At 41.0% G+C, this 13987-nt stretch overlaps 1 protein-coding gene across 5 annotated transcripts in view; it reads right to left on the bottom strand.

Annotated features, from left to right (window-relative positions):
- VPS8 (VPS8 subunit of CORVET complex) overlaps positions 1-13987 on the bottom strand; it is an 818099-nt gene that overhangs the window by 782757 nt on the left and 21355 nt on the right. For all 5 annotated transcript variants that reach the window (XM_029606199.1, XM_029606197.1, XM_029606196.1 and 2 more), the window contains exon 3: positions 7068-7136. In XM_029606199.1, the coding sequence (XP_029462059.1) occupies positions 7068-7136 (69 nt within the window). The remainder of the gene's footprint in view (positions 1-7067; positions 7137-13987) is intronic.

Here is a 13987-nt window from a genome sequence, read left to right as displayed (position 1 = left end):
ATGCTCGGCCCAGACTTTCCCCAGACCCGACGAAGACGGCGAATATTTGGACCTGGAACGAGAAGAGACAGAAAGCGGACGATCCCCCTGCCCAGATCCACCTGAGAACCCGGTGGTGGGGAAATTAACACGGGAGCTGGGGGTCGCTGAGACTTCATGTCCCCCGAGTGTCGACATTCCTGACACCAAAGTCAAGAGTTCAGACTTTCTGGCACCAAACAACTTTTCCATCTTGTCGAGGCACGCGCAACAGCCCTTAGGAGTCATCTGGGCACAGAAAGCACAACCCTGGACATCGTGCGATGCCCCCAGACACAAAATACAAACTTCTTGGAGGTCTGTGATGGACATAGACCAGGGGCTCGAGGGACAACGTTGAAAACCAGATGATACCTATCGGAAAAAGAATGCGACGTGCGGTCGATGACCAGCGGCCACTGAGAAGCCGCACCATCGGGAATCGACCACGAAGAATGTAAAAATTAACTGTGATGCCTGTAACTAACCCCAGGAGATAGAGGGACCCAGTGCGACCCATAAAACGGGAAAAAGCAGTTTTCAAAAAAGTTTAACACGAGCTCCACAGTCGCGAGGCAAAAGCTTTGCGGTAAAAGAGAGACTGAAGAGGGACCCTGCGAGGCACATGGATACTGGCATACTGAGCATGCTCAGCGTGCCAGTCAAAGTTTCTAGAAACTTCGACAAACGTTTTATGTCCCGAGTTCCATCTGATGGTATCACCCATGTGTGAGGGCTACCATCCTGCTTGTCCTAGGAGAATAGCTGAATGCTGGTCCCAAAGCAGTTACTATTCAGATGCTAAAACACCTCATTACACAGAGTAAATCCATAATAAAGAGAGAGTCCAAGATTCAAGTTTCTGCCATCAATTAGTTAAATTGAATGGAGAACTGTTTTTAGGACTGTGGGCTCTGTTGTGTGCCCCGGCCACGCTAGGGCTGCGCCCAGGCCTGCTCACCTTCTTCCTTGTTCCGCAGGCTCTGGACCTACCTCCCTCGCTGCTGTGGCAAGCCAGCTATGTCCCCGGTCCAGGGCAGCGGCGTCCCCGGCTCCCTCAAGCGCTTCGGCATCCCAGGCCTCGCTCCACAACCCACGCTGGGGCTCGGCGTCCTCCGCTGCCTTGACTCCACCTCTAGGCGCGCGTGCATGCGGACCGCCCAGCTCTTTAAAGGGCCAGGGGCGGGAAACCGCTCCGTGGCGCGCACTGATGATGTCATGTAAGCCCAGTACTTAAGCGAGGGCCTGCACCTCAGTCCCTCGCCTTGGCAATCGGGTCGTCACACTTCGTGTGAGCTAACTTGCCGTCCTTGTTCCTGTGGTCCTTCGTTCCCAAGTGCTTCTCTACATTCCGCAACCCAAGTTGAACTCTCCGGACTGCTTCCCTGGAACTGACCTTTGCTTGCCTTTGACCACGCTTGGACTGATATCTAGAACTGACCCTTGCTTTGGCTGACCATCCTCTGATGGATACTCTGGCTTTGACCCTTGAGCTCCATTTGGACACTCTCTTTTCTTCTCCTGAGACCACCAGGCCCACCTGCCTTGACGCTGTCTGCGGCCTTCCTCGAGCTAGACCATTAGGCGCTGTCTACCCTGCCCGGAGGACCTTCAGTTCCTGCCTCGTACCCGTGGTCTCCGGTACTCTCTGTTCCGGTTTAGCTCGTCTGTTCACCGTCAGCTGCGCACCTCTACTCCTTGTGAGCACACCTCTCCACCATCTCTCCAGGAGACCCCCAGAGGCCCACCTAAGCCCAGGCAGCCCGAGAATCCAAGGGCTCAACCCGCGGAGTCCCCGGCCCATAATTGGTGAAGCTCCTGCTTGCCTCTGTCTCGTGTGCTCCGCCTCCTGGCAGCAGGCGCCCTCTGGGATCCCTCAGAGGGCCGTACCAATCCTGCGCCAGGCCAAAGGGTTCACCTCCAACGCAACAGCGTCAACGCCATGAGCAGCTGTTTCAGGCACAAGAAGTGACTTACCAAACTATGCCTTCATCCAGTCACAAGTCAAGTGGGTTCAGCTGTAATAAATCTATTAGGCAAGGAGCTCACACCCATGCAAATTCAAGTTTTAAGTAAGGCATTATTTGTTGTGCCAACACAGATGCATTATGTCATTAGATATAGAGTTGATTTACTTTTTTTTTTTTAATTTACAAATTAAGTTGTTTTTTCTAAATACCTGAGCAAATCTAGTGATGATTCTATCTTTCAGCCACAATTTAGATGGATTCCCACTGTTTTTTCAGATCCTTATTTAGAGATTTTTAAAGACCTGTTTTATATGATTTAACTGCCATTGAAAATTGAGCCTTTTTTTTTTTTTTATATATTAGTATAGAGAAGACAAGTGCTGTGGGAGTTAGCTCGACAACAAGATTTGATAGAGAAGCTGGCAGACAAGGGTGGCGCTATTGTAGTTCAAGAACCAGTATGTCACAGAAGTTAAGTGCCAGTTGGGTAACAGCTTTTTACCAACCTCAGGTCCCACCTCTAGTTTACAGTCACGTGTAGCTGGCATAGTATGATGGGCTTTCAAGTCTGGGTGGATTATGTTTTTGATGATTTCCTGTCCTAGGATTCCAGTATTTTATATGGCTACTAAGATACATAAGACCCTTAACAACCCTTTGGGTAGACCCAATGTGTCTTTCATTGGGTAGGTCCTAAAACGGTTTTCACAATTTGTTGATCATTTTTTAAAACCTTTTGTGTTGAAAGCAAGATCATATGTCCAAGAATTGTCTTATATGCTACATATATTAGAAGTTTATGATGATGTGACAACTGACTATTTTGATTAGACTGGACCTTAAAGCTCTTTTTATTTCTTTACTGAATTTTTAAATTTTACAGACAGCAATTAGCATGCCCAAGACGTTACAGGCAGTGTATAAAGTCAAATGTTGAAAGAAATACATAAGTGTGGTAATCACTTATTACTTACAGCACTGCCTGAGTTACAATGCAAACTGGAGGAGAACAAAATTTCAAAGGAGCAATTCTATAATTTCTAAGAAATAAAATTAGGAAAGAGGTAGTTGCGGAGTATTTAAACAACGGTTAATATATCGGTCCCTTCCCTAGGATCAGATAAGGAATTCAAAAATACTTCTAGTTGAGAAGGTTCCATGAAAACATATCTAGCTTTATTCATTTTTAACAAACATTTACTTGGAAATCTAATAACAATCTGTGCTCCTAATTGACGGGCTCTAGGACACATTGCAAGGAATTTTTTTCGACAGTGCTGTGTAACCCAAGCAATATCTGGGTATGTCCATATTTTTTGCCCCAAATACATCACGTTCCTATTGCGAAGAAACAATCTTAATATATTATTTCTATCTGCTGGAAAAGTAAAATTAACCATTAAAGTTCCTCTTTTTTCCACTTGATCTTCTAAAGATGTCTCCAGAAATTCTGATACATTCATTGATGGAGGTACAATCTCAGCAGGTTCCACTGGATTATTGGTAATCAAATTCTCACCCACTTGAGTAGTTTCAGGCAAAAAGTAGATCTTAGATATAATTGGCAAATCTTCAGTCGAAAGATGTAATATCTCTAACAAGTATTTCTTAAATTGTTCCCTCTGTGAAATCATTTTACACTTGGGAAAATTAACCACTCTTAAATTCAGGTATCTAGTATTATTTTCCAAGTTTTCCACTTTTTTTTCCAATATAGAGTCCCCTTGAATTAGGCCTGATTGAATAGTTTGTATCTAGGTGATTTTTGAATCCATTTCTTCAGTTTTAGCAGAGTGGGCTCACACCACCAGATTCAAAGAGTTAAATTGAGCCTGTGAATCTTTCATCATAGCAGTTAAATAAATAATAGCATTTTCCAGCAGCGATATAGCATTCCACAGTGTATCTAATGTCACAACCGAAGGTTTAACCAGAAAAGTTTTAACAGACATATTTACTGCAGAATCAGGCTGTACTTCTTCCAATCCCTGGGATGTTTCCTTATTTCTCCTTCCTTGGGTAGCTGAAGGTAGCAGTGAAACGCAAAAACCACCCAATGTTCCCGAAGCCATCTCCACAGCGGTGCAAAATCCTTTAATCGTTTTTTGTGTCATTAAAGGGGGGGGGGGGGTGCTGTCGAGGCTCCATTCCTTACCTTCCCCTTTCTCTTAGTATGAGGCATATTTAGATTTGAGGAAATAGTCTTTCACAAGCGACTCAGGAGCTCTTGCAAAGCGTGTCCTATCCTCTCGGTGCCATTTTGTTCCCCCCTAAAGCTCTTTTTATTAATATTCCTAAGCAGGCTGCATTGCAGAGCATTTGTCATTAAGATCCAATCCACACAGTGCCTACACAATTTTTAGTGGAATTAGTTGAGAATAGCTCTTTGCCACAATTATTTTTTGTTTTAATCATTTTTTCTCCAGATTGCATGGAACAGCAATGGGTGCCACTGTGGCCCCTGACATTGTAAATCTGTACATTATAAGATTTGAGGAACAATTTCTTTATTCATCTAATCAATTAGGTTTATTCAGCAGTTTTAATTTTTGTTATACAAGCACTGCCTCTTTAAAACTTGGATTCGTTAACTATTGGGAATCAAAAGGAGCATTTTCAGACTCAAAAACAAATTAAAGATTCGATAGAGAGAATTAAGGTACTTGAACTAAGTGAGAAGAAACATCAGGATTTCCATGTAGCAGTGGTTAAGGACAGAGATAATACAGCACGTAGAATTGAAATTCTTGAAAACAATGCCAAGTGTTTTAATTTAAGATTTTTAAACTTCCCCAGGATAATTGGAGACGCTCCTTTAATTTCCTTGAAAAAGTTTTATTGAAAACCTTGGTTTCGAATTAGAAAAGTCTCCTGTAGTAACCAATTGCTATTTTTTGCCTACATCTAAGAATGAAATGCTGCAAAGATCAGATCAAATGTTTCAGGGAGATTTAACAAACTTTTTAGAGGATTCTTCAGCCCAGATGACTGAAAGGGGCACCTTGCTGGTAACGTTTTCATCTTTAAATGATATTAGTTTGGTTATGAAGAAGTATTTCAGCAAATACCCCATAAATCACCTGGGAAAAGTGATTTAGCAGACTTAGCATCTACTCAGGAAAGGCGGAAATCCTTTTTGGGCTTCCGCCAAGAAGTGATTGATCTAGGTTTTTCCTTCGTATTGAGATTTCTGTGTAAATGTTTAATTAAAAAGCAAGATGAAGTTTTCATATTTTTCATATCTGACCATCTAAAAAAATTTTTAAAACAACGGAAATTAAGAACTTCATCCCCAGTGTCTAAAGATTAAAATAAATCAAGGATAATGCAGGTTATGATTTAGTTCGAATATTAAGAGTGTTTCTTGTATTATTTCTCCCTAATTTACAGATATCATGCATCTCTCTCAAGGTTGTTTTGAAATGGTAAATGGTATTTGTTAATTTTACTTTAAATAATTTTTATGTAATTATTTTCCTATTATCAAACCATTGTTTTTTTGTCTCTCTGTAAATCATGATTTAGGTGATTTATTGGAAAAAATCTATAAATAAAGTATTAAAAAAAAAAAAAAATCTTGGATGGAAATATATTCTACATATATGGAAATGAGCTAGAGGTCAGTCTCACCTACCCCTGCTCTGTAGTATAATTCTTATAAATAATATTCAATGAAATTTAAGCTGAAAAAAAAAAAGAAAAAAGAAAAGCCATTCAGTTCTAATTAAAAGGATAGACTTTGGCAATTATTACATTAAACACTGCACCAATGAAATGCTTTTTAACTGAAAGTATGCATGGATGCAGATAAGCTGAAAAGAAACTAACATCCCTGAGCTCTTGCCCAATGATCACATTATTATATTAAAATTATAAACAAATAAGGAAAAAATTGGTGCTTTTTTCCTACCACTGATTTCTTGGGAGCACGTGTTATCCATCTGCCTCTGCAAGCTGAAATACTTATAGGGGCCATCAGATGTTAGAATCTATAAGAGAATACTGCCACCATTTGATATGCCCTGGTACTGCAGCCAAAAATGTGATTCCCCTGCCCGATTTCCTGCTATCTATAAGTTTCCTGGGAAATATTATTCCAGTTTCTAGCTTTTATTTAGAGCTAACTATCTTAAAAATGTGGTTCCCAGTGGCTGAACGATTTGAGAGATGCACAAAGACAGTGAAAACATAAGCGATTTGGGAGGTTTATGGCATTTGTTTTTGAAAAAAAAGAGCCAGTCAGTAAGTCAGAAGTACAAGTTTAAAAGTGTCAGTTAACCAAAAGTTTAAAAAGATGTCTCATCACTTTAAATAAATGCATTAGCATAGAAACGCAAGTTTAATAATTGTTCTGGGACATGTGCAAGTCTCAGAAAGTGGTGCTGGAATAAAGATTATCTGTTCATTCATGTCTTTGTAGAAATGAGAGAAGCCACAGCACAAGCTATTCAAGCGCCTTATACATTCATGACACACTGGGTCAGAGCTGTGTGTTGCTCACATTTAAAGAAACAGCAGCATGCTCCTAAACCAGGAATGGCGAATTCCAGTCCTCAAGTGCCACAAACAGGCCAGGTTTTCAGGATATCCACAATGAATATGCATGAGATAGATTTGCATACAATTGAGGCAGTGCATACAAATCTATCTCATGCATATTTACTGTGGAAATCCTGAAAACCAGGCAGATTTGAGGCTCTTGACGACTGGAGTTGACCACCCCTACTTGAGATTTCAAAATGAAAAATGGGCCAGTAAATATGGTACAATTGTCACGGTGCACCTATATTTGGGCTATTTTTATGGTACTAATGAAGTCCAGCTGGATCTTTTATAAGGTCCTCCAGGCAACACCTGGCTTCACTGAAGCTTTATGAAATGCCAATGCACTACACTCAAGGGAGTATAACCCACCCGAGAGAGACCATCTTCATTGGTAACAGTGCTCTTTCATACATATTGGTACAAACATACAGGAGGTATATCCACAAAGATATGTAACAATGCAAAACTTGCAATGCATCTTGTAAGTTCTTAGTAATTCCAATTCTATTCCTATCATATGATTTTTTTTTTTACCTCATTCAAGATGCTTTCCAGTGTTGGAGGAGTGTCAACTTGTGGGATATCAAATTCTTTGTCATCTATCTATAGAGGAAAAAAAAAAAGAAAAAAACTGCATCTTTATTTTGCTTTGCTCACATCAGTCAACAACATTTACACTCATAAGAACATAAGAAATTGCCATGCTGGGTCAGACCAAAGGTCCATCAAGCCCAGCATCCTGTTTCCAACAGAGGCCAAAACCAGGCCACAAAAACCTGGCAATTACCCAAACACTAAGAAGAACCCATGCTACTGATGCAATTAATAACAGTGGCTATTCCCTAAGTAAAATTGATTAATAGCCATTAATGGACTTCTCCTCCAAGAACTTATCCAAACCTTTTTTGAACCCAGCTACACTAACTGCACTAACCACCTCCTCTTGCAACAAATTCCAGAGCTTTATTGTGCGTTGAGTGAAAAAGAATTTTCTCTGATTAGTCTTAAATGGGTTACTTGCTAACTTCATGGAATGCCCCCTAGTCCTTCTATTATTCAAAAGTGTAAATAACCAAGTCACATCTACTCGTTCAAGACCTCTCATGATCTTAAAGACGTCTATCATATCCCCCCTCAGCCGTCCCTTCTCTAAGCTGAACATCCCTAACCTCTTCAGCCTTACCTCATAGGGGAGCTGTTCCATTCCCTTTATCATTTTGGTTGCCCTTCTCTGTACTTTCTCCATCACAACTATATCTTTTTTTAAATGCAGCGACCAGAATTGTACACAGTATTCAAGGTGCGGTCTCACCATGGAGCGATACAGAGGCATTATGACATTTTCCGTTCTATTAACCATTCCCTTCCTAATAATTCTTAACATTCTATTTGTTTTTTTGACTGCTACAGCACACTGAGCCGACAATTTCAAAGTATTATCCACTATGATGCCTAGATCTTTTTCCTGGGTGGTAGCTCCTAATATGGAGCTACCGTGTAACTACAGCAAGGGTTATTTTTCCCTATATGCAACATCTTGCACTTGTCCACATTAAATTTCATCTGCCATTTGGATGCCCAATCTTCCAGTCTTGCAAGGTCCTCCTGTAATGTATCACAGTCTGCTTTTGATTTAACTACTCTGAATAATTTTGTATCATCCGCAAATTTGATAACCTCACTCGTCATATTCCTTTCCAGATCATTTATATATATATTGAAAAGCACCGGTCCAAGTACAGATCCCTGAGGCACTCCACTGTTTACCCTTTTCCACTGAGAAAATTGACCATTTAATCCTATTCTCTGTTTCCTGTCTTTTAACCAGTTTGTAATCCACGAAAGGACATCGTCTCCTATCCCATGACTTTTTAATTTTCGTAGAAGCCTCTCATGAGGGACTTTGTCAAACGCCTTCTGAAAATCCAAATACACTACATCTACCAGTTCACCTTTATCCACATGTTTATTAACCCCTTCAAAAAAAATGAAGCAGATTTGTTAGGCGAGACTTCCCTTGGGTAAATCCATGTTGACTGTGTCCCATTAAATCATATCTTTCTATATGCTCTACGATTTTGATCTTGAGAATAGTTTCCACTATTTTTCCCGGCACTGAAGTCAGGCTCACTGGTCTATAGTTACCCGGATCGCCCCTGGAGCCTTTTTAAAATATTGGGGTTACATTGGCCACCCTCCAGTCTTCAGGTACAATGGATGATTTTAATGATCGGTTACAAATTTTAACTAATAGATCAGAAATTTCATTTTAGTTCCTTCAGAACCCTAGGATGCATACCATCTGGTCCAGGTGATTTGCTACTCTTTAGTTTGTCAATCTGGCCTACTACATCTTCCAGGTTCACAGTGATTTCATTCAGTTCGTCTGACTCATCACCCCTGAAAACCATCTCCGGAACTGGTATCTCCCCAACATCCTCATTAGTAAACACGAAGGCAAAGAATTCATTTAGTCTTTCTGCAATGGCCTTATCTTCCCTAAGAGCCCCTTTAACCCCTCTGTCATCTAATGGTCCAACCGACTCCCTCACAGGTTTCTTGCTTTTGATATATTTTTTAAAGTTTTTATTATGAGTTTTTGCCTCTATGGCCAACTTCATTTCAAATTCTCTCTTCGCCTGTCTTATCAATGTTTTACCCTTACCTTGACAATGCTTATGTTTTATCCTATTTTCTTCAAATGGATTCTTCTTCCAATTTTTGAAGGATTTTTTTTGGCTAAAATAGCCTCTTTCACCTCACCTTTTAACCATGATGGTAATCGTTTTGCCTTCCTTCCACCTTTCTTAATGCGCGGAATACATATGGACTGCGCCTCTAGGATTGTATTTTTAAACAATGTCCAAGCCTGTTGAACACTTTTAACCTTTGCACTCATGTTACAATTACACTGTTCTATTAGTAATCGTGAAGAACCAGACACAACAAAAAGAAAAATGAATATGACCAGAAAAAAATTATCAATGAAAAAAAAATTAGAAAAAAGTTTATTACCAAGGCTAGAAATTTTCCAGTCACCAACTTTCCATGCTGGCATCAAGAGTCCAAAATTAGAATGCACAAGGGGAAGGGGGAGGAGCTGCAGGGATCAGGCAAGTGCAGCTTCCCACTGTCTCCATGCTACTGACTTCCTGACTTACTTCCTATGGCATGGAATGGAGGTATGATGACAGGGAGGAAACATTTGTGGGAGATGTGTGAAAGGTTGTATACATGGAGGACAAAAGAGGGGGAGAGAGAATCATGACAGGAAAAGATGAGGAGGGGGGAGGAGGAGTGAAGCACCATAAGAGAGGTGAGGGGGGGAAGCACGGTAGAATGAGGAAAAACATGGTGAGAGGAATTGGAATATAGTAAATTATGGCAGATAAAGATCATAATGACCTATACAGTCTGCCCAGCAAGATACCTAGAGTTGTAATTGCCGCTCAGTGTAAGTTACCACCTCACCTTTAGGACTGAAACCACCACTCTTTGCATGTTATCACCATACCTTCTTTTTAGGGTTATGATTGTTGCTCCTTACCCCCAAATAGAAAAGTTATCACAGGTTACCCCAGTGCTTCATTTCCATCCTCTTGCCACAAGACATCCTCTGTGTTTATCCACACCCTTTTGAATTCAATCACTGTCTTTATTTTCACTACCCCTCCAGGAGGGGCATATTCCTGGCATCCACTATCCTTTCCGTGAAAAAATGTTTCCTGAGTTTCTGAAATCTACTTCCCTAGGGATTCATATAATGATCCTTAATTCTTTCCGGCTGGGGGTAAAGGGAACTTCTGAAATTTGGGGGAGGGATATGAATGTGGAAGAGTGATCATCCCTTGGCTCCAGCCTTACTCTTCCTTGCATCCCCAACCATCTCTACCCAACTGCATTCCTTCCCTTCTTCTCCCCATCCACTGTTTCCTCTCAACTCCATCCAGTCACATTCCTCTCATCCTCCCTACAGTCAATCTTTTGGCATCCCCCATGCAGATCCTGTCTTCAACCACCCCAGCCCCCTTCACCTCTGATCTCTCCTCTCATCCCTTTCCTGATCTCCCCCCTTCATGCCACCTCCTTAATTCCTTGCCCCCTTCCTCCTGTCAATCCAGGACAGGAAAAGAAGAAGAAAGAGGAGAGCAGCAGTGTGTGCAATATATCCTATTTCTATTGCCTGGGGCCCAACTCAAGCTTTGTGTCACATGGTTCAAAGCTCTGGATGGGCTCCAGTGGCAGAGAGGGACAATGCAATCCAAGATACTATCACTCTTGCTATCTGGAAGAGTGCTAGGAAAGGGAAGTGCACACCCACTGCCCTTCCCCAATCTGGCTTCTGATCTCCTGAAAATCTGCGTGTACCAGCCAATTGTACAGCGAGGGCTTCATTTTATGGCCCTCACAGCAGCATTACAGGAGAATAGAGGCCCTGCTTATGCTGTATGACAAGGACTCATAATTGAAAATTATATTGCCACTGCAGCCATATGATCAGAAATTATATATCTCATCATCGTTTATTTATTCCATGCTTTTCCAAATAAGGAGTTCAAAGAGTGTTACAAACTGTCTAAATTCATGGAGAGCAATTTTCAGTGGTCCATGGAGAGCTAGCCTGAATTTTCAAATCAGATTTACATGAATAAATCCACTTTGAAAATTAGCCGGTACGTGTGAAACCCAGCACTACCTTCAGGCCCACATTTACACCTGCTCGTTAGGTAACAAGCTGATAGGAATATATGTGACTAGATTTACATGCTAACTCTCAAAAATGGAAAGTATGTGCGTAAATGCTATCCCCATCCCGCCTCCGCGAACACCTCTTTGCTGTGCGCATATAAGTACGCATAGAATTGCTTCCGCGTGTACTTTTCTGCGAATAAAAACACCCAATTTTCAAAAAACAATTTTCACACAAACTGCATTTTATGCGCAGAAATGCTTTTGAAAACTGAACCCTTAACGTCATTAAAACACAGTAGTCATCACAATAATAAATACATTTCTTTGATTGTAAGAATTTATCAATGAAGATACTTTTAGGGTAAGGCAACAGTGAAGTATAGCAATAAAGAAACAAGGAGTTGTGATGAAGATCAATAGATAATGGCACGGTAATGATTACCAAATAATAAATCACGTGATCCCAAAGAATGTATAAATGTCAAGGACTATGGCAAATACTTAACGTATCAAACAGATTGCCAAAAGTGCCAGCAGTACAATAGTGAAAGACACTTTAGTTATGCAATTGACCATTCATAATAGGCTTCATCGTTGGAGCAATGTCGCTGTATGACTCAGCCTTATTTATAATCTTAGGTCAGTTTTAAGTGAACATATATTTTTTGTTTTTTATATTTGCTCAGTGTAATTCCAACTTAACTTAGGTATGCACACTGTGTTTTTTCTGGGATGACTCTGAAGCCTCACATTCTCAACAAGCCCGACATGGGTCTATGTTTAGAACGAAGCCGTTCTTTTTCAGGGCTAAATATCACCTTGAATTCAGTAGTTGATTTGTATGCCATAGAGATTTGTTCTTGATACATATTTTATTACATGCATTTTATTCATAGACGCTGTTATTGAGCCCTTGAAAAAGAACGGCTTCATTCGAAACATAGACCCATGTCGGGCTTGTTGAGAATGTGAGGCTTCAGGGTCATCCCAGAAAAAACACAGTGTGCATACCTAAGTTAAGTTGGAATTACACTGAGCAAATATAAAAAACAAAACCTTCTAGTAGGTGTGCTGTGGCATTTTAAATTACCAGAAGACTGTGAAGGCCTTTTGTTGTCAAGCCATTGTATACTGTGTTGCAGTAATCCAGCTGAGATTTTATGACAGATTACTGTGGTCAGACTCTTCTTCTCAATATATGGTGAGAGTCTGTGTAGACCTGGTAAATGGTAGAGGCAGTTTTTCCAAGGATGCTTGGAAATGAGGTAGCATGGATAGCTCAGTGTCCAGAAGAATCCCATGACTCCATACTTGTAATTTTAATGGGAGTTCATGGGTCCCAAAAGGGATTTTTATGTCCAGGACTTGGCCATTTGCTTTTTGTATACACAGTATCTCTGTTTTGCTTGAGTTCAGGCAAAGCTTATTTGTTGCCCAATTTTAGATGGTGGTGAAGGATACAGATTTTCTCCCAGCTGTTTCTAGATTTGTTTTTTGGGTATGAGAAACTTCATGTCACCTGCATAGTGTGGCGCTTTATGTTCGGGATGTCACCTGCATAGTGTGGCGCTTTATGTTCGGGATGTCACCTGCATAGTGTGGCGCTTTATGTTCGGGATGTCACCTGCATAGTGTGGCGCTTTATGTTCGGGGTGGATTGTAAGAATTTATCAATGAAGATACTTTTAGGGTAAGGCAACAGTGAAGTATAGCAATAAAGAAACAAGGAGTTGTGATGAACATCCTGCATGAGACTAAATACAAAATTGAATCTTTATGGGTAGAAATCCCTTGTGTGTCAGGGAAGACTACAGTGATAGGGGTATACTACCATCCACCTGGTCAAGATGGTGAGATGGACAGTGAAATGCTAAGAGAAATTAGGGAAGCTAACCAAATTGGTAGTGCAGTAATAATGGGAGACTTCAATTACCCCAATATAGACTGGGTAAATGTATCATCGGGTCACGCTAGAGAGATAACATTCCTGGATGGAATAAATGATAGCTTTATGGAGCAATTGGTTCAGGAACCGACAAGAGAGGGAGCAATTTTAGATCTTATTCTAATAAATAAAAAATGCAAAAATATTGTGAATAAAAATTGAAGAATAAAATACGGAAGCCATCTAAGTGGCCAGTCAAACTAAAGGGCTGGACCACAGAAGGCAACCGCACAAAAAACCACGAAATCTAGAGTTTTCCTAATTTGTTGTGGAGGTTGAAGAATTATATATTTTAGGAAATGAGGTTGGTTATTGTTTACTCAATATATGCGGCAGCAATATGCGCTTAATACAACAGGCGCTCAATAATATGTGGCAGCAATATACGCTCAATAATATGCGGCAGCAATATGCGCTTAATACAACAGGCGCTCAATAATATGCGGTCAGCAATATACACGCAATGATATCCAATATGCGCTCATTAGTATGCGGTCAGCAACATACGCTCAATGATATCCAATATGCGCTCATTAGTATGCGGTCAGCAATATACGCACAATGATACACAATATGCGCTGAATCATATACAGGCGCCTATCATGGGCGCTCAATACCTGAACAAGGCCGACAAAATGGCGACCTCCATGGCGTGCCGCATACAGGCAACGCCGCCGATCCTCGTACCTTGGAGACCAAAAGTAAGAGATATACGCCTTACCTGATCCTCGGCGCTTCCCGGTTGGAACCCGGGCGGTCTCCGGCTGCGGGGGGAGAGGGGAAATACCTTCACCGCCGCGCTTGAGGAAATGCACCC

The sequence above is a fragment of the Rhinatrema bivittatum genome, chromosome 6 (genome assembly GCF_901001135.1).
Source record: "Rhinatrema bivittatum chromosome 6, aRhiBiv1.1, whole genome shotgun sequence".
Taxonomy (NCBI): Eukaryota; Metazoa; Chordata; class Amphibia; order Gymnophiona; family Rhinatrematidae; genus Rhinatrema; species Rhinatrema bivittatum.
The sequence above is the reverse complement of the archived record's forward strand: the minus strand, read 5'-3'. Positions and strand labels throughout refer to the sequence as shown.